The sequence below is a fragment of the Plectropomus leopardus genome, chromosome 6, assembly GCF_008729295.1.
Source record: "Plectropomus leopardus isolate mb chromosome 6, YSFRI_Pleo_2.0, whole genome shotgun sequence".
Lineage (NCBI taxonomy): Eukaryota > Metazoa > Chordata > Actinopteri > Perciformes > Serranidae > Plectropomus > Plectropomus leopardus.
Window position 1 is genome coordinate 18131656 of NC_056468.1, and position 15074 is coordinate 18146729.

The window sequence follows — 15074 nt, forward strand, 5'->3', positions numbered from 1 at the left end:
CATGGCATCCTCTGTACATGAGGACTCGCTCCCGATTTAGAAACAAGTCATAATGTAATAAAAACACAACAATTCTCGTTTTCATGTCATTATAAAAAAAAACAAAATCCCATTGTATTATATTCCCTTTCTGGCAATATATCCCCCAAATCCTTCACACTGGACCTTTAAATCATACCCACAGGATGCTGCTCTGGTAGTGGCTGAAAGTATAAACAGTATGATATTTTTCAACAGTCCTCATCCCGGTATTTGTAACACATCCACCCAGCCTGAGTTTGATTTGCAGGTTCACACTCTGTCTCTGTGTGAATCTGAATCTAAATTTCATTCATCTCAATTTTCCTGACTTCAGCCCTTTGCATTTTCTACATTTTGAATGTGGTTGCCACACAGTCGTGAAGGCTCGCCGCCTCCTGAGCCTGTTATTTACCATTAATGAAACCAGCACAAAGATGCAGCAGTTGGCTGTGAAGTCAATTAGTCCTCATTGCTATTACAGGGTTGACATTAGTCTAGGCAGGCGTGTTTTGATTAGAGATGACAGACGACTCGCTGCTATTGGACTGCCAGACATTCCTCACCCTTCATCCCATGGGTGAAGCTATTGAAGCTGACTGGAATATAGAAAGCTAACAGCTGAGTGTTTTTGCCAAGATGCCCTTCATCTGCAGAGAAACCTCTCATAAATACGACTGCACAGCATACAAGGCTGTATAAGCCCCAATAACAGTGACACGCTGCATCGTATATATAAGAATCGGCTGCCAATATGTTATTCCAGCGCTGTATATCATAGCAATAATGCCTAAACTGTAGGCTTTTACACACAATGGCCTTTTGTTGTGCAGGTTATTTATTGTGCTGGTGTGAGGTTGTGCAGAGCTGGTGGGTGAGTGCATCCAGGGGCTTGTATTGTTAGGGAATCAGTGGCTCTTGTTTGTGGAGCTGGGAGGGTTTGTTAACAATGCCTTTTTTATGTCCCAGAGTGCGTGCCTGTCGGCAAACGTCCCCTCAGAATTTTTGTTTGTGTGTTGTTTTGTTGTTGGTGTGTGGATCAGGGTCGGCGAACATAACCCTTTCATTGTGTTCCACGTCCAAGTAGACCAGTTTTATATCAGGCACATGTGAGCATTAGTGTGTGTGTGTTTTGAATATACAGTATGAGTGCAAATTATTTAGTGTGGATGTGTGGAAAGTACCGAGCTGAAGGGGTTTACTGCCAGTCCTTCCTAATGGAGCCTTTCACTCTCCCTCCATTCATGTGACGGTATGGTGACGGAGAAGGGGGAGCTGGGGATTAAGGGGGTTGAGGCAGTGCCTTGTTAAAGAAAAAGAAAGGGTTTGAGTGTGTCGATTGGATTAACTTGTTTGGGCTTATTAAGAGGGGAGACACAGCAGCTTGTTAAAAGCACTGCATGGGGCGTCCCACAGTGAGACGGCAGGGTCACCATTCAATTAGGTCGAAGCCCCGCCTCCGCTCATTGTGGAGGCTGTCTGCCAAGCTCCTGGACCACGGCTGGTCCTCTACTGGGAGGGTAGCTTCACTGGAGACAGTTTTACTAATGCTACATTTCCACTGTACAGTGCAGCACAGCTCTACTCAACCTGACTGGATCTTTTTTGGTTTGTCCATTAGCAAAAGTTGTGGAAGTACCTGGTACTTCCTTTAGACACCACCTCAGTTGAGATTCTAAGCGAGCTGAGACGATACTAGAGGGTGGTGTTAAAACACTGCAGACCTCTGATTGGTCAGAGAATCGTCACCTGTACAACACGAGACATCCCAAGGCTGAGTGAAAAAGGTTGAGTCATGCTGTTTGACCCCATGGAAGCTTGGGGTACACCACAGTGTAACTGGAGCTGCGATGTTGGAGTGTTACAATAGTAGGCGCTAGACATAAAGGGATGCTCTTCGGGTGTGCTATTTTCAGCCTTCTTAGGCGCTCGCCCCGACAAAACTTTAAGGCACACTCATATTGATGGTGGTAGATATACAGCAGAGTTTTTGCATTCAGAAAGTGTTTGTTTATGGTCTCTTACTATGGACTTTTTTGTTCATGATACTGCACCTGCACCTTTGGGCAACTGCAGACCAAATTTCACTGCGCATGTACCCCAGTTGCGTGACGTAATTTGAAACTGTGACTTCTCCACTTTCGGCCCTCCTTGGACATCCTGCTCATATCTGCCATTCTTAAATAGCCAAGCCTCCATTTATAGAAGTCAATTTATGGTTGCGATGCAGCCCACTGACCATTTTCTTAATTACAGTAAATTAAATGTATTCACACTAGGACTTTTTTTTTCATTTTAATTTAAATAAGGTTGCAGAGTGCATACAAGAGCATCAAAATAATGATCGTTTTAATAATAAAAAAAAGGAGGGAGGATCCCCCAAACCCCCCTATAGCGGTCTGGGCTAAGCCCTGAATGTCCCGAAATCCTAGAGACACCTCATACGTACACCTGATCTATGCAGGACTGCTGTGGGTGGTTTTGACTCTTGGCAAATATGAGTTAGGACAGCAAATACTGAAAGGTTGAAAAAGGCAATTTAGTATTTTAGTAGGCTATCTATAGTGATAAATATTGTTCATGTTTTTTTATGGCAGCCAGCTTCCTGTCATTTTGGTAGAGTAGCCAAATGGGGCAAACAGCTTGAGTTTTCCGGATCTATAGCAACCACAATTAATTTTATTCTCTCATCCAAGATTTTTACTAAGGCAGCCTGCATAACTACACTGTACACTACGTTGCGCAGTTGAGAAAGTGTAGACATTGTTGCTGATGAAAGGATCCAGACAGTTGTGTTGGTCATGATATCACGACAGTTTCATGTGAGCTTGCCATGGCAGTCAGATGAGAATCCCGCCTACACTGAGGAGCTATTATCCACAATGAACAACAAGACACCTGGTACCAAAAGAGTTGAGTACCTGAACCATGCAGTGGAAGTGAAGCATAAGCATAAGACAGTCAAACCTCAAAAGAAGCTCGGCAATTGGCTTTCTATGAAAACAAAATTGCTGAGGGATAAGATCAGATAGGGCTTGGAATATTTTTGTGACTAATGCTGAGACAATACTTAAGTTTCAATATCAGTTCCACAAATGTTGATACCTTTGTGACACATTACTTTGGGAAGTATTAGCATGGTTTGTAACATTGTTATTGCCACATAAAAAACAGCTATTGGGCAATTCTGATCACAGAATTCAAGGTTTTTGATTTATTTTTTTTTGTTTGTTAGTTTTTACATCTTATGCTAACTTTTAAAAATTCTTGTATCAGCTGCAGTATAGTAGATGTATGTAAACATGTTAATGGCAGTTAAACCATGGTAAAAATATGGTTAGGGTTAGCAAAGTTAATAAAAAGCAAACATCAGTTACTGTTTGTAACAGGTGATACACTGCGTTGTCTTGCATATAATCAGACATGCTACATGTCCATCTACCACACTGACCTCAGCCTCACTACATTTAGGCCACGCCACTTGACACTGGACATAAATCCTTGCATAATTCCTACAATACTGGGCTGGTTTTTCTACAAAACTCAAGTCACAAGCACACAAGCATAGCACACCAGAACCATCTGATCAAAGAATAAAAGTAAAAGAAAACAAGATTCTGAGTTTGACCAAACATTTTTGTGTATTTCAGCCCGTTTACCAAAAAGCATTGCGGTTCAGTACCCAGCACAAGTATCAGTTGCTTCACTCTTTCTTTTACCGGAAACATGTAGCTCAAAACACACACATACACTCCATTTATTCACCCATGACCACCCTGTAACACCCCGCACTTGGCAGTATGCTTATCTGGGCAGACAGCTTTGGGCGCGGGAAGCCATCTCCTCTGATCTCCTCTGCAGTTTAAGAACCTTTTAACTTAGAAATAGCCCTCTGCCAAGCCCACCGCCTCTTGATTCCAGCTTATTCCCTCATCTCATGGGACTGATCTTCCGCCCCCATTGCAAACCCCGCAGCAGCGTTAGCAGAACGGGAAAGAGCCGATAGACATCCTGGCTTTTGAGATATCCCCGCACTGGTGTAATAGGAGACCTGTGAGTGGATTTGATGAGTGAGTGAAGTGCAGGTGGTTTTTCGAGTGCCGTGTAGGGCAGTGTGTGTTTGTGCTCACACCAGCACCTTCACTGGGACTGACCTAGGCATGACAGGCTGTTTTAGGGCAGCTGGATAATGGGTCACAGTTGTTTTTTTTTAGTTTGGAGATAATTTCCTGCCTCTGATAGACATCTGCTAAGTAGTACAATAACCTAATAGGAGGAGATGAGGGGGAAAGGGGGACATGACAAACAAGCCAAAGACTTGCTCCTTCTGCCTCGCTCTTAAAGTCAATAATAGGAGAAAATTGGTTCTTGAAATTGAATTGAAAAAAAGTGGGTCTCTTTCAGCGAAGTATAATGCCTCAGAATACATTTGGTGAGCAGCAAATGGAGAAAAATGGAGGGTAGTTACACGATTGTCTTTCATTTCAGAGAGGGGAAAACTGTGGAGGTATCCCCCCGTTAAGGCTAGCTTTTAGTCTCAATCTACACCATGTGTCCCGTTTTCCCTCTCTCCCAACCACTATCTTTTAACAAATGGGCTGTGAGGATGGGCTGGTTGTGAAATTAGTATCCTCACAGAGAGAGACACAGAGAAAGGATTATGTGAATAGCCAGTAATGAGCTCAAAGTGCCAGTGTGTTTGGGCCAGGCCTGCCTGTGTGTGAGAGGAAATGGCACTGCAAGCGACCTTTTTTGCTCAAGCACCTGGCGAGAAATAGAGTGGCCCCTCTCTTCCATCTGCAATGTGTGTGTTTGTGTGTGAGCGTGTGTTTGTGTGTGTGTGTGTGTGAGAGAGAGATTGAGGGAGAGAGTGAACTGTGTAATTAACAAGAAATCAGAGTCTAAAGATTTAATTTACTTACATTTATCAGGGAGAAGCATTTTTGTGAACACCATTTTCACACCATCAGGTTTGTGCTAAAAGTCTTGTTTTGTGCTTCTGACACGTTTTAAAAATACACATTTTTGACTTCAAGTGTTAAGTGTGTTACACAAGCCTCAGGGTCTGAGGTCGAATTAAATATCTTGTGAAAAATGTTTTATAAAAACGTCTCGTTTTTTATGAGTGAAAGACGAATTTGTTTTGCAGTGATGATGCTTTATTCTCACTAACACCTGCTTCCAATCTTTTAACGATCCAAACCAGACAAATCATTCAACCTTAATTACAGGCAGTAAATTGTGTAAATTGTGTCTTGTGGTTGTCTATCATACTTCCTTCCTCTATTTCTCAATCCATACTTTAGCATTTTACATGCCATCTGTATAAGAAGGGCTGTTAAAGTTTATACAAAGGCCCCTATTAATGAAAATTCAGTCAGGTGTGGTTTAAATTATAATTTAAATCGTACTGTTGCTACAGTTTTATGAGTCAACGCATTTGGTAGGGGCAGAATGTGAACTCACAGGGAGAAATTTGTCAACTCTGCTTCTCAAACCAAGCAGAGTAATTGTATTTAATTGTAACAGAAATTGTATTTAATGTTAAGATTTGTTGTTCAAGGTCAGATGACTTAGCATGGTCTGAAAAGTATTAACAACCACGTTGAATGGTTGTGGATTCTTTGATTTTGTTGAACATTTTCAGCACCAAAATTCAATGTTTTCAAGTATTTTTTTAAACAATCAGGCAATGGGCAGTTAAAATGTTCCTCTTTGCATATCCCTCTCTTATACACACATCACCCACATACATTAAATGATGGGGGTAGCGCAGGGTCAGCCATAGTACAGTGCTTTTGGAGCAGTTTTGGGGTTCACGTCTTGCTCAAGAGCACTTCGGCAGTACTCAGGAGGCAAACTGGCACCTCTCCTGCCTCCAGTCTATAATTGGTCAGAACAAGGATTAAAACCAGCGACACTTTGGCTCCCAAGTCAAGTCACCAAGGACTGAGCTACCACCAACCCAAAAGAGATAAAATGAATGTAATAACAATCAGCTGCAGTTACTATACATATATATATATATATATATATATATATATATATATATATATATATTATATAAAAAAATTCAATTACAGTCACTAATCAAAATATTAGTGACAGCAAAGAGGTTGCATCCAAGTATATTCTTTTCAGTAAAAAGTTTGTATGTAGGATATAACGTTCATTTTGTTGCTTTGCATCTTTTCACCCTGCAGGAATTCTTCTTTTAGTAGAGCCTATTTATGGACATCTCCTAGATATGTATGTAGAACATATAGAACATTTGTTAGAAAAATAATCAAAAGTAAATAAATGTAACTTTACTTTGATGAAGTAATTTGAAATAATAACATTGCTTGATACATTTTTAATGGGGGTAACCTGTAATCTGTAACCTAATATATTTCAAAAGTAACCTTCCCAACATGGTCAGTGCTCTATAAGATTGTACATAAATATGTTGTAGAAATGCAGAATTTTAAATTCATCTCACTTTAAAACAGTGCTTTTCCAAAAATGTATATATGTAATTTGTATTTTGATTACAATATAATATAGCATGTTATCTGTGATTTAGGATGGAAGTGTAGGGAAAAATGTGCAAAGTAGCAGTGTTTCTGACTGATATTGTTTGATGGTTGTATTAGTAAAGAGTTTGTTTATTTATTATTTTTTTTTTTTTAGTATTGGTTAGGAGGGTGTTTGAAATGGTAGAAAAAAAAACATTTTTAAAAAGTGATTTTTCAACTTGATCAACTATTGCAGCAACACGTCATGTGTAAAGGTTAGTTTGATTGAATGCTTCTATCACTGGTTTAATATTTTGATGTTTTCCACTGGTGATCTATATTTTGCTTTATTCCTCAAATGAGAAAAAAAAACAGGAGAGCTGGCGTTTTATGGCCTGCCATTAATTTATCTCGTAATCATTCTAATTGCTTTCTTTAAATGATAATCTATAAAACTAAGTAATGGACTGATGGCAGGTGGCTAAATGTTCATTTAGTGATTCACTGAGAAAATAAATAACAGGGGACAAGCCCGTGACAGGCGCATGAGAAATCATTTTTCAATAATCTGCCACGCATCATGGCAGGAGACGCTGGCGCTGACAGCACGGATGAAATATTTGCCTCTGTTCTTTGTTTTAATATGGGAGGAGACCGGCCCAGATGGAAACGATAGTGTTTCATATCGATGCATTTTGGACACGATACTCAAACACATGCAGAGCTAAGATTAAGGCCACAATGCTTTATAGGGAGACAGCAGAGCTTTTTAGGTGAGCTTCTATTCAGTACAGTAAGAGTGCATTGTTTCCTGGAAACCAAACAATATCCGCTAAGTGAACTACAGGAAAGTGAATCTCGATCCTTATCACATAAAAACGCCTTCTGGACCTAAATGGTTTGCTTTAGCTGTTCTCATCTGGCACGTAATCCAAGTGGAAGACTTAGTAATCAGTCATCATTGTGCTATGTGACACTGGTATGTTGCTGATGAATGATACCTACCATGCTACTCGATTGTTGAGGGTTCTCACTGAGGGAGCTGTGGGCTTTCTTATATATATTTATATATATAAAACTGTGTCCTGTGTTTCCGCTGGGGCTGCTATGGGCTTTTTGAGAGGAAACTAGCAGCAACTGCCTCCCTGTTCGTGAGTGAAGGTGGCTGTGGGGAAAAGGGGGAGTGTAGAGCTGGAGATTTATGGCCTAGAGGGAGATTGATTAGTGCCGTCACTAGCCCTGATGTACGGTTGGCAGTCTCCCCCTCCCAACCCATCCCATTTCGCATACACACACACATGCAGCCATACGGTTCAACACACAGCTACACATACATCCAGACACCGCTCAGTCCCCCAGGCCTTTTCCTGACAGTCCCCCAGAGCTGTTGCATGTTAAGTTGTAGCAGACAGACTGCTGTTTTCTCAGCATTACCATTTTTTTGCTGTCCATAGATAACGCCATCAATCACCACGTACACACTGCCCTGGAAGGAATGTGACTGAGTGCTGCTACTTTCTGTGTGTGCCTGTGTGTTTGTTTTGAGGACGGTTTCATAGACAGGAGATGCGGTTGAATGGCTGTGTGGATGTGCTGTTTGAAGCTGCAGAGTGACTGGTCGGACTGTGCTCTGAACCCGTGTCAACCGTGCTGCCCCAGTGCAGGTGTGTGTTTATCATTCAGCACACAGAGCTGAGGGGCAGGCAGCTGTAGGCATGCTTCCCCAATTAAATCCTGGTTGAGAAACTGAGCCCATGTAGCCCAGAGCCAGCTCCTGCCGGCTTACCGGACATGGCCATGGAGCTTTGACCTCGAATCATCCTGCTTAACTGACTCAACGTTCCTCACTTTTCTCTTTCTCTTGCTCTTTTTCTGCTTCAGGTTGGCCGCAGAACTCCCCCGGCTGTAGTACTGTGCCCACCTCGCCATGCTGGCCTGTCTGCAGAGGAGGCAAAACCCTCCACCCCAGCACCCGGTGTGTGCCAGCAAGACCCTGGAGCTCCCGCAAACCCTTGGACGGAAATGTGAGTGAACAAAGTGACAGGGAGCGATGGAGGTCAGGAGTTCAGCTCGCTCAAAGCTAAGGAATGAGAGAGGCTTGTGTTTGTCGTTTGTGGTTAATCTATCGGTCGTGGTGAATGATGGAAACGGGTAGTTAACCCCGACTGTGAAAAAGTGAAGGAAAATAGACTTTCCGGTTTCTGTTGTTTGTCACCGTGTTTCCTCGCTACTCTGAGGAATTCTAAATAGTTTCATTCGCTTTGCACTTAGACCTTGGATTGCCATGTTGTTTGGCTACTCATTGTGAGGGGGGCCTGTTTAGCTGTGCTGATTGTGCAGTCGTGGCAACAGGGCTGAACAGACAGTGTTTAACGTGCCTCGCTGGCCCTGGGTGACCCTGAGGGTCTGTAAACATTTACAGTGTCTGGCCCTGGCTGTGCCGGCCGCCTGTAAAGCATGACAGCTGCTCTGTTTGCTCCCCGAGCACCACCCTCTGTCCACTCACAAAATGGTGTAAAGGGACAGAGATGAGCCAGGGCCGAAAACTGTTAGAGAGCTGGCAAAACTAGTTCTAACCAGTTTGGGATTAGAGAGAGAGCTGCAGCACACAGGCATCTGGAAGGTGAATTTCTCCCTAATTTTGCTCAAGCTTTTGGATAAGCCTTTTACAGTGAGAGCCTGTTTTCTGACGAGGGAAAGAACGGTCTTTCCTCCTTATTGAACACTCCGAGAGCCTTTAGTGGCCTTTGTTTACATGGCAGGCCTACCTCAAGCCGATTAAAAGGACTGGCGGATGGAGAGCTGGGGAGCACTAACCTACCAGTTTTTACCTCAGCTTAGAGAGGCTTAGTGGGAATAGCTGGTTCTGTGCTTCTTCATCAGTGTGACATTGTATCAGGCCCAGTGAAAGGCGACAAAATAAAGCGTTCTCTCTCAGCTTCTCTCTGGCCAATTAGCTACTTCTCAGCTTAAAGTCCTCTCACTCCGATCGCCTCCTACGGGGGAAAGGAGAGTCACAAACAAGGTGACTGGGTGCTACCTCCGTCCTCATATCTGGGGTTGTTTTTTGCCTGTCTGTATGGGTGTTTCACATGGAGCTGTATAGAGAGCAAATGCGAGACATAAACACAGCTCCAAGTGCATTTGGAAGCTCTTCAGCTGAGTGGGGTTCAACCGGGCTGGCTAATGAGGTTTCAGAGAGAGGTGAAGTGAAAGGGAGGACAAAGAGAAACTGCGCAAAATAGAATTAGAGAAGGTAAAGATGGAGAGGAAGGGAGGAGAAATGGAGGGAGTCCTCAACAGTCTTCTTAATCGATTCCCTCCTTCCAATTTTGCAGGATTAGCCCACTTCCTCTCAGGGTCCTTTATTGAAGAGCAGCCAGTGGGAGTCAGGACTCAAATCAATAGAGAAAAAGAACAGTTTCCAGTCTTCCCTTTGCCCTCCCTCTCACTGACCCCCTCTGTCTGACTCTCCCTCTCTTTCTCCACCTGTTAAACCCTTTGATTGAAAGACTACCACAGCAACTGACTTGAGGTTCATAATGAGGATGTTTGAACATAATAGCCTCCTTTCTGTCCTTGGAGGAGGGGGGGTGGGGGGTGGGGGAGCAAGTGTTGGATTTCCACCACTGTGCAGCTCTTGGCCTCAATAAGGCAATTGTTCATCCAGGCCCAGAAGGGGTGCAGACAGTGGGTCTGGCTGCAGAAGTGGGCACACTCAGGTCACCACGCTGAGCAGGTCCCCGTGATTGATTGTTCGCAGCCCAGTTTGTGCCAACGTGGATTGGGGGTTGTGGGTAAGGTGACCTGGGCTCTCGACAGGAGGCTGAATACCAGAATACACCCCTCAAAAAGACAGAGTGAGTGAGAGCACAGCAGGGGGATTACCTGGCAGCGAGGCAGAGGTGAGCTGTGTCATTTGCATCCACTGTCATACACAAAAGTAGTGCATCTGTCTGTCTGTCTGTGTGTGTGTGTGTGTGTGTGTGTGTGTGTGTGTGTGTCTGTGTGTGTGTGTGTGTGTGTGTGAGGACCGGGGTGGCAGAGCAGTTTGGATGAGAGGGCGAGGAGGGTTTTAGCAAAAGCCCCTGCATGCAGATGCCGAGTGGCTGCACAGATCATTGATGCGACTCCCATTAAAAATCCCTCATACCCTCAATAAAAAAGGACTTAACTGGCTCTACCATCAGCTGGAAGCGTTCAGATCGGCTCGCCAGACAATCAATTTCCCCCAAGCGCACAGAGCTTAGCGGGAGAAACGGGAGGCGGAGAGCGGGATGTTTCCATTATCACAGCCCGCACTGTGTCTGGACTCGGGGGGGTTGGGTGAGGTACTGTAGAGCGGGGAGTGCAGGGGAGAGAAAGGAGGGAGTGGCAGAGGGAGATGGGGAAAGACAGACAAGTGGAGGAGAGAGAGCAAGAGAGAGAAGCAGAAAGGGAGACAGAGAAGCTGGCTTTTCAAAAAGCCATTGACCGCCTGCCCTTAAAAATATCATATTGGATTAGCCTCACAGAGGCGGCCTTTTGATATTTTTTTCTTTGGCCGTAGAATTAAAAGGAGTGCAGAGCATTACTTGAATTATAAATCATAGGCACTTGCTTTCACTGCGCCCAAATTCCGCGCATATGTGGCTGCACTCTCCAGCGCCAGCGCCTGTCATTTTTAATTAAATCCCCCCTTATGGGTGACATTTGTAGCTTGCCCCCTCCTCCGTCCTCCCCTCCACGTCTCTCTACCACTGCCCTAGATGGAGACATGAAAGGCAGAGATGGCAGCGGAGCCAGGGCCTCTCATCGTGCTGTGCCCCAGAGAGAGGGCACCCATCCAGACAGATGAGAGAGAAAGGCCCTGGAAGGGGAGAGGGGTGAATGGATGCCACTGACCCTGGCCACCCTCGGCCGCCGGCGACCTCCCTTGCTTCCCATCCCTCTCCTTGATCAGTGTCCTCCACTGTGGATCTGAAGGTCCAGGGAGCAGGGGTGAGTGCAAGTGCTCCTGGAGAGGGGAGGGAGGTGCACTGGTCCAGTGATGAGTAACACTGAGATGGCTGGACAGGAGGCCCAGCAGCCTCCACCACTGCCCTCCCTCCTCCCCGGCCCAGGCAGCAATTACTCTGCCACATGTCAGCTAAAGAATAACAGGTCCAGAATGCCTCAATTGACTGGCTGATGGGGATATTTCTGCCTAACTATTTCCCAAAAATGATATCACTTTAGATTTCAGCAGGTTTTCATTTGTTTATTCATTACTTTGTGGTCACATGTGAGCCAAGCATGACGTTTTCTAAGAATGCGATTGTCACAATGGGTGTGCGCGTTTGCGCTCTTTATCGACGCCCGCTGCAGGTTTTGCCCTCGTTAACCACACAGCTCGCTGCCGCTCCCATATTTGTCCTTTCATTGGATCAGACTTTGGGCTAAACCTGGGTGTTCCCTCATGTTTCTAACCCCAGGAAGGCCTGGCTGGGACTCATTCGCACACAAAGTGATTCAGCATACTTTTGGTTGCATTGCAATGACTTATGTAACCCTAATTGAGACAGAAACTATTTCACATCATGATGACTGCAACAGCATTCAAATTGTTGTTTATTGTTTATTCAAAGATCTCCATTAGAAGCACATGGATGCGTCCCTAGTTTTCATGGGGGCCTTTACATAGAAATGCAGTACAAACATCAAATAAAAGTACAGAGAGCTTCAGATATAAAACTGTACAAACATAAAATAAGAGAACAGACAACCAAATAATCTGAATGTTAGAGTAATACCTAAATAATAAAAAAAAATAGAAATATATAATAGTAGTCTAAGCAGTACAATGAGACAGCAACAAAAAGAAAAACACGTACAAACATTAAAGTGATAATAAGACAATAATATAGCAAGCAGACTGAACAGATAAAGACGTGAGAGAAAACAGATAAATTAATTAGAGAATTTAGGATTTAAAATGATCAAAAGCAAAAAACATAAATGCATACAATAAACAAATAGAATCAGTGTTTCTTTTTAAGCTTTTTTAAAGTAATTTTGTCCGGGCAGAGAATTTCAGAGCGCTGTTGATCTGTACAGTACGGTGCAAAAGTCTTAGGCCACCAAAGATTTGTTGTTTTAGCAATGTTGCAATAATTATATGTGTGTGGGTGTGTGTGTGTGTGTGTGTGTATGTGTATGTGTATGTGTATGTATATATCTGTTTTTTTTTTTGTTTTTTCCCTTTATTAAGATACAAACAGAGTACACAAAACATGTACAATGCATTAAAACAATTCTTCAGACTGAAGTCAATCAGTGTAACGTCCATTTACACACAGCACCTCTTGAACTGTCTTTGGCAGATAACCTTGAAGTTTTCTTCAGTAATAATCTGGTATACCAGAAGATTAGTACCGTAAGTCTCATCTTGTCTGCCAAAGAGACTTCAAGACATGCTAAGTGGAAAGGGCGGTCACACTGTGTTTTAATACTGTATACATATTTCACACATGTTCTCATTGTATTTTAGCAAAGGGATACTGTGAAATAAATATGTATGATCATTATAACCTTGCAAAAATAACAAAGTTTAATGAAATACTTTTGCACAGTACTGTATATATCTCTAGATTTCTGAAAATTCGTCTTTGGTACTGGGAGCATTATGTGACCAGAGGCTGCACCTCATGTGCTGTAGCCATGCTCAGAGGCCATGTGTATCTGGTGAACCAAACTGGATGGGCTGTTAGTACTTATGACAATGTGCACTAACATAAGAATACATAAAGATATTTTCTGTTCTACCATCAGCCAAGCCAGGTATGCATGCATTTACCTGACACTAGTTCTGAATGAGCAGCAGATTGCCAGACAAGTTGCTTTATCAAACTTAAAAAACAGTCTTATCCCCAGCTGAATGTCTCCAATCAGCTGGTGTAAAGTCCAGAAATTCCTTGTAACAGAGACATGCACACATGTACACACATATACACGCAAGCACACCTGCAGCAGTAACCCTCTGTGACACCACCCAGGAGGCCTGAGGTGCCAATCAGCCAGGTGTAGATGAGAAGTTCCCAGAAGGCCTGATATCCCAGGTTCATGTGATGTCAGGCCAGGTTCAGCCTTCCTCCGGCTTGATAGACAGAGACAACCTGGCCATGTCACACAGCCTCGGGACATGACACAGGGGTTCACCTGGGGATTGTAGTTTTCCTAATAGCCCTGTGCCTCTGCAGGCGGAGCTGCCAGAGCCATTAGTTTGCTTTGCTTTCAGCGGCTTCTCTTCCTAAGCCACAGCACCAGTGAGAGGGAACATGCTCAGGTAATGACCTCCAGCCACCTCTCCTCCACTGTTGTCTGAGGCGGCGCGAAACATAACAGGGGAATTAGCTGGCCATATCAAATTGCTGCACGATTTTCCAACGGCTGTTATGTGGAGACGAAAAAAAAGGCGAGGGGAGCGTTTTCAGTTGAATATTTAAATGTGGCCACGAGCAGCAGCAGAAATAACAACCTTTCCCCTGATTGCCTCGGTACCCTGGAGGTGGAGGGCATAAAGTGGAACTGGGGGAAAAGGAATGGAGACGGAGTCAGAATCTGCATGCACTTGACCTTTTCCCACTGATTGAACTACCTCGTTCCTAACTCCCATTTGGAATTCCACAGAGTGCCCACAGAGACTGTCATTATTCCTCAGTCTGCAGTAGGGAAGCAGAGGTCATGAGCTATTTTTCATAGTGAAAGGTGATTGACAGCTATCCATGGCCTGCCTCCTCCTGTGTGCCTACTTATGCAATCTCATTTTGGGGATCGCTGGGTTTGCATAGCCACATGAAATATGTCTTTTACACCTTCATCACGTTGCTATATTGCAAAATCCGGAGTATTAATAGAGTTTCACTTTATTTCAGAGGGACAGCCCTGGGATATTGGTTGTACTAGTCCTACCTCATGCATACTACTGGCTCTCCTCATATGTTGGCGTCTCAGCGCTGGCACACAGAGGATCATTTCCGGCTGGTGGCATCCCACAGAGCCATGCCTTCCCTCTGCCCTCTGCCTTCTGCTGTGAACACGGGGGGCGAAGCAATCTTATTGCCTTGGGAGGTGAGCTCGAGGAAGAGGGGCTCTGCTTTAGTTTTGGTCACAGCGGGACTTGGGTTGAAAAACAGGTTCCTGGTTCCAAAGCCTCTGAGCTGGCATTTGGGCGTCCCAGGTGCAAGGCACCGACACCCTCTGTCTTCGCCTGCCAGCGAGTGGGGGTGGGTTGGGGGGATGTGAGCGAGGGTACAGAGAGTGTCCGCAGTCCCTTGCTGTCCCACAGGAAATGACACACAGCCTGTGCCATCTCAGAGTGAGCCCACCACAGACTGACCATGAGAGGCATTCAGGAGGTGTTGCACGCACCTGGCACGCTCCGAGTGTTTTTAAGTGGACTCTTCAATACAAAACTCAAAATAAAAATGTTGTTTTGGGCCAATATTTGGACACTAATGTGTGTAAGTAGGAAGAAAGGTTTTATTACCTTTTTATTCCAGCCTTTACTCTATTTCTGTCTAGTCACTCCATCCAAATCAT

General features: G+C 44.1%; 1 protein-coding gene across 2 annotated transcripts in view; it reads left to right on the top strand.

Moving 5' to 3' along the window:
* Positions 1-15074, top strand: part of fam222a (family with sequence similarity 222 member A) — a 54496-nt gene that overhangs the window by 23803 nt on the left and 15619 nt on the right. For both annotated transcript variants that reach the window (XM_042488701.1, XM_042488700.1), the window contains exon 2: positions 8397-8539. In XM_042488701.1, the coding sequence (XP_042344635.1) occupies positions 8443-8539 (97 nt within the window). In that variant the 5' untranslated portion in view covers positions 8397-8442. The remainder of the gene's footprint in view (positions 1-8396; positions 8540-15074) is intronic.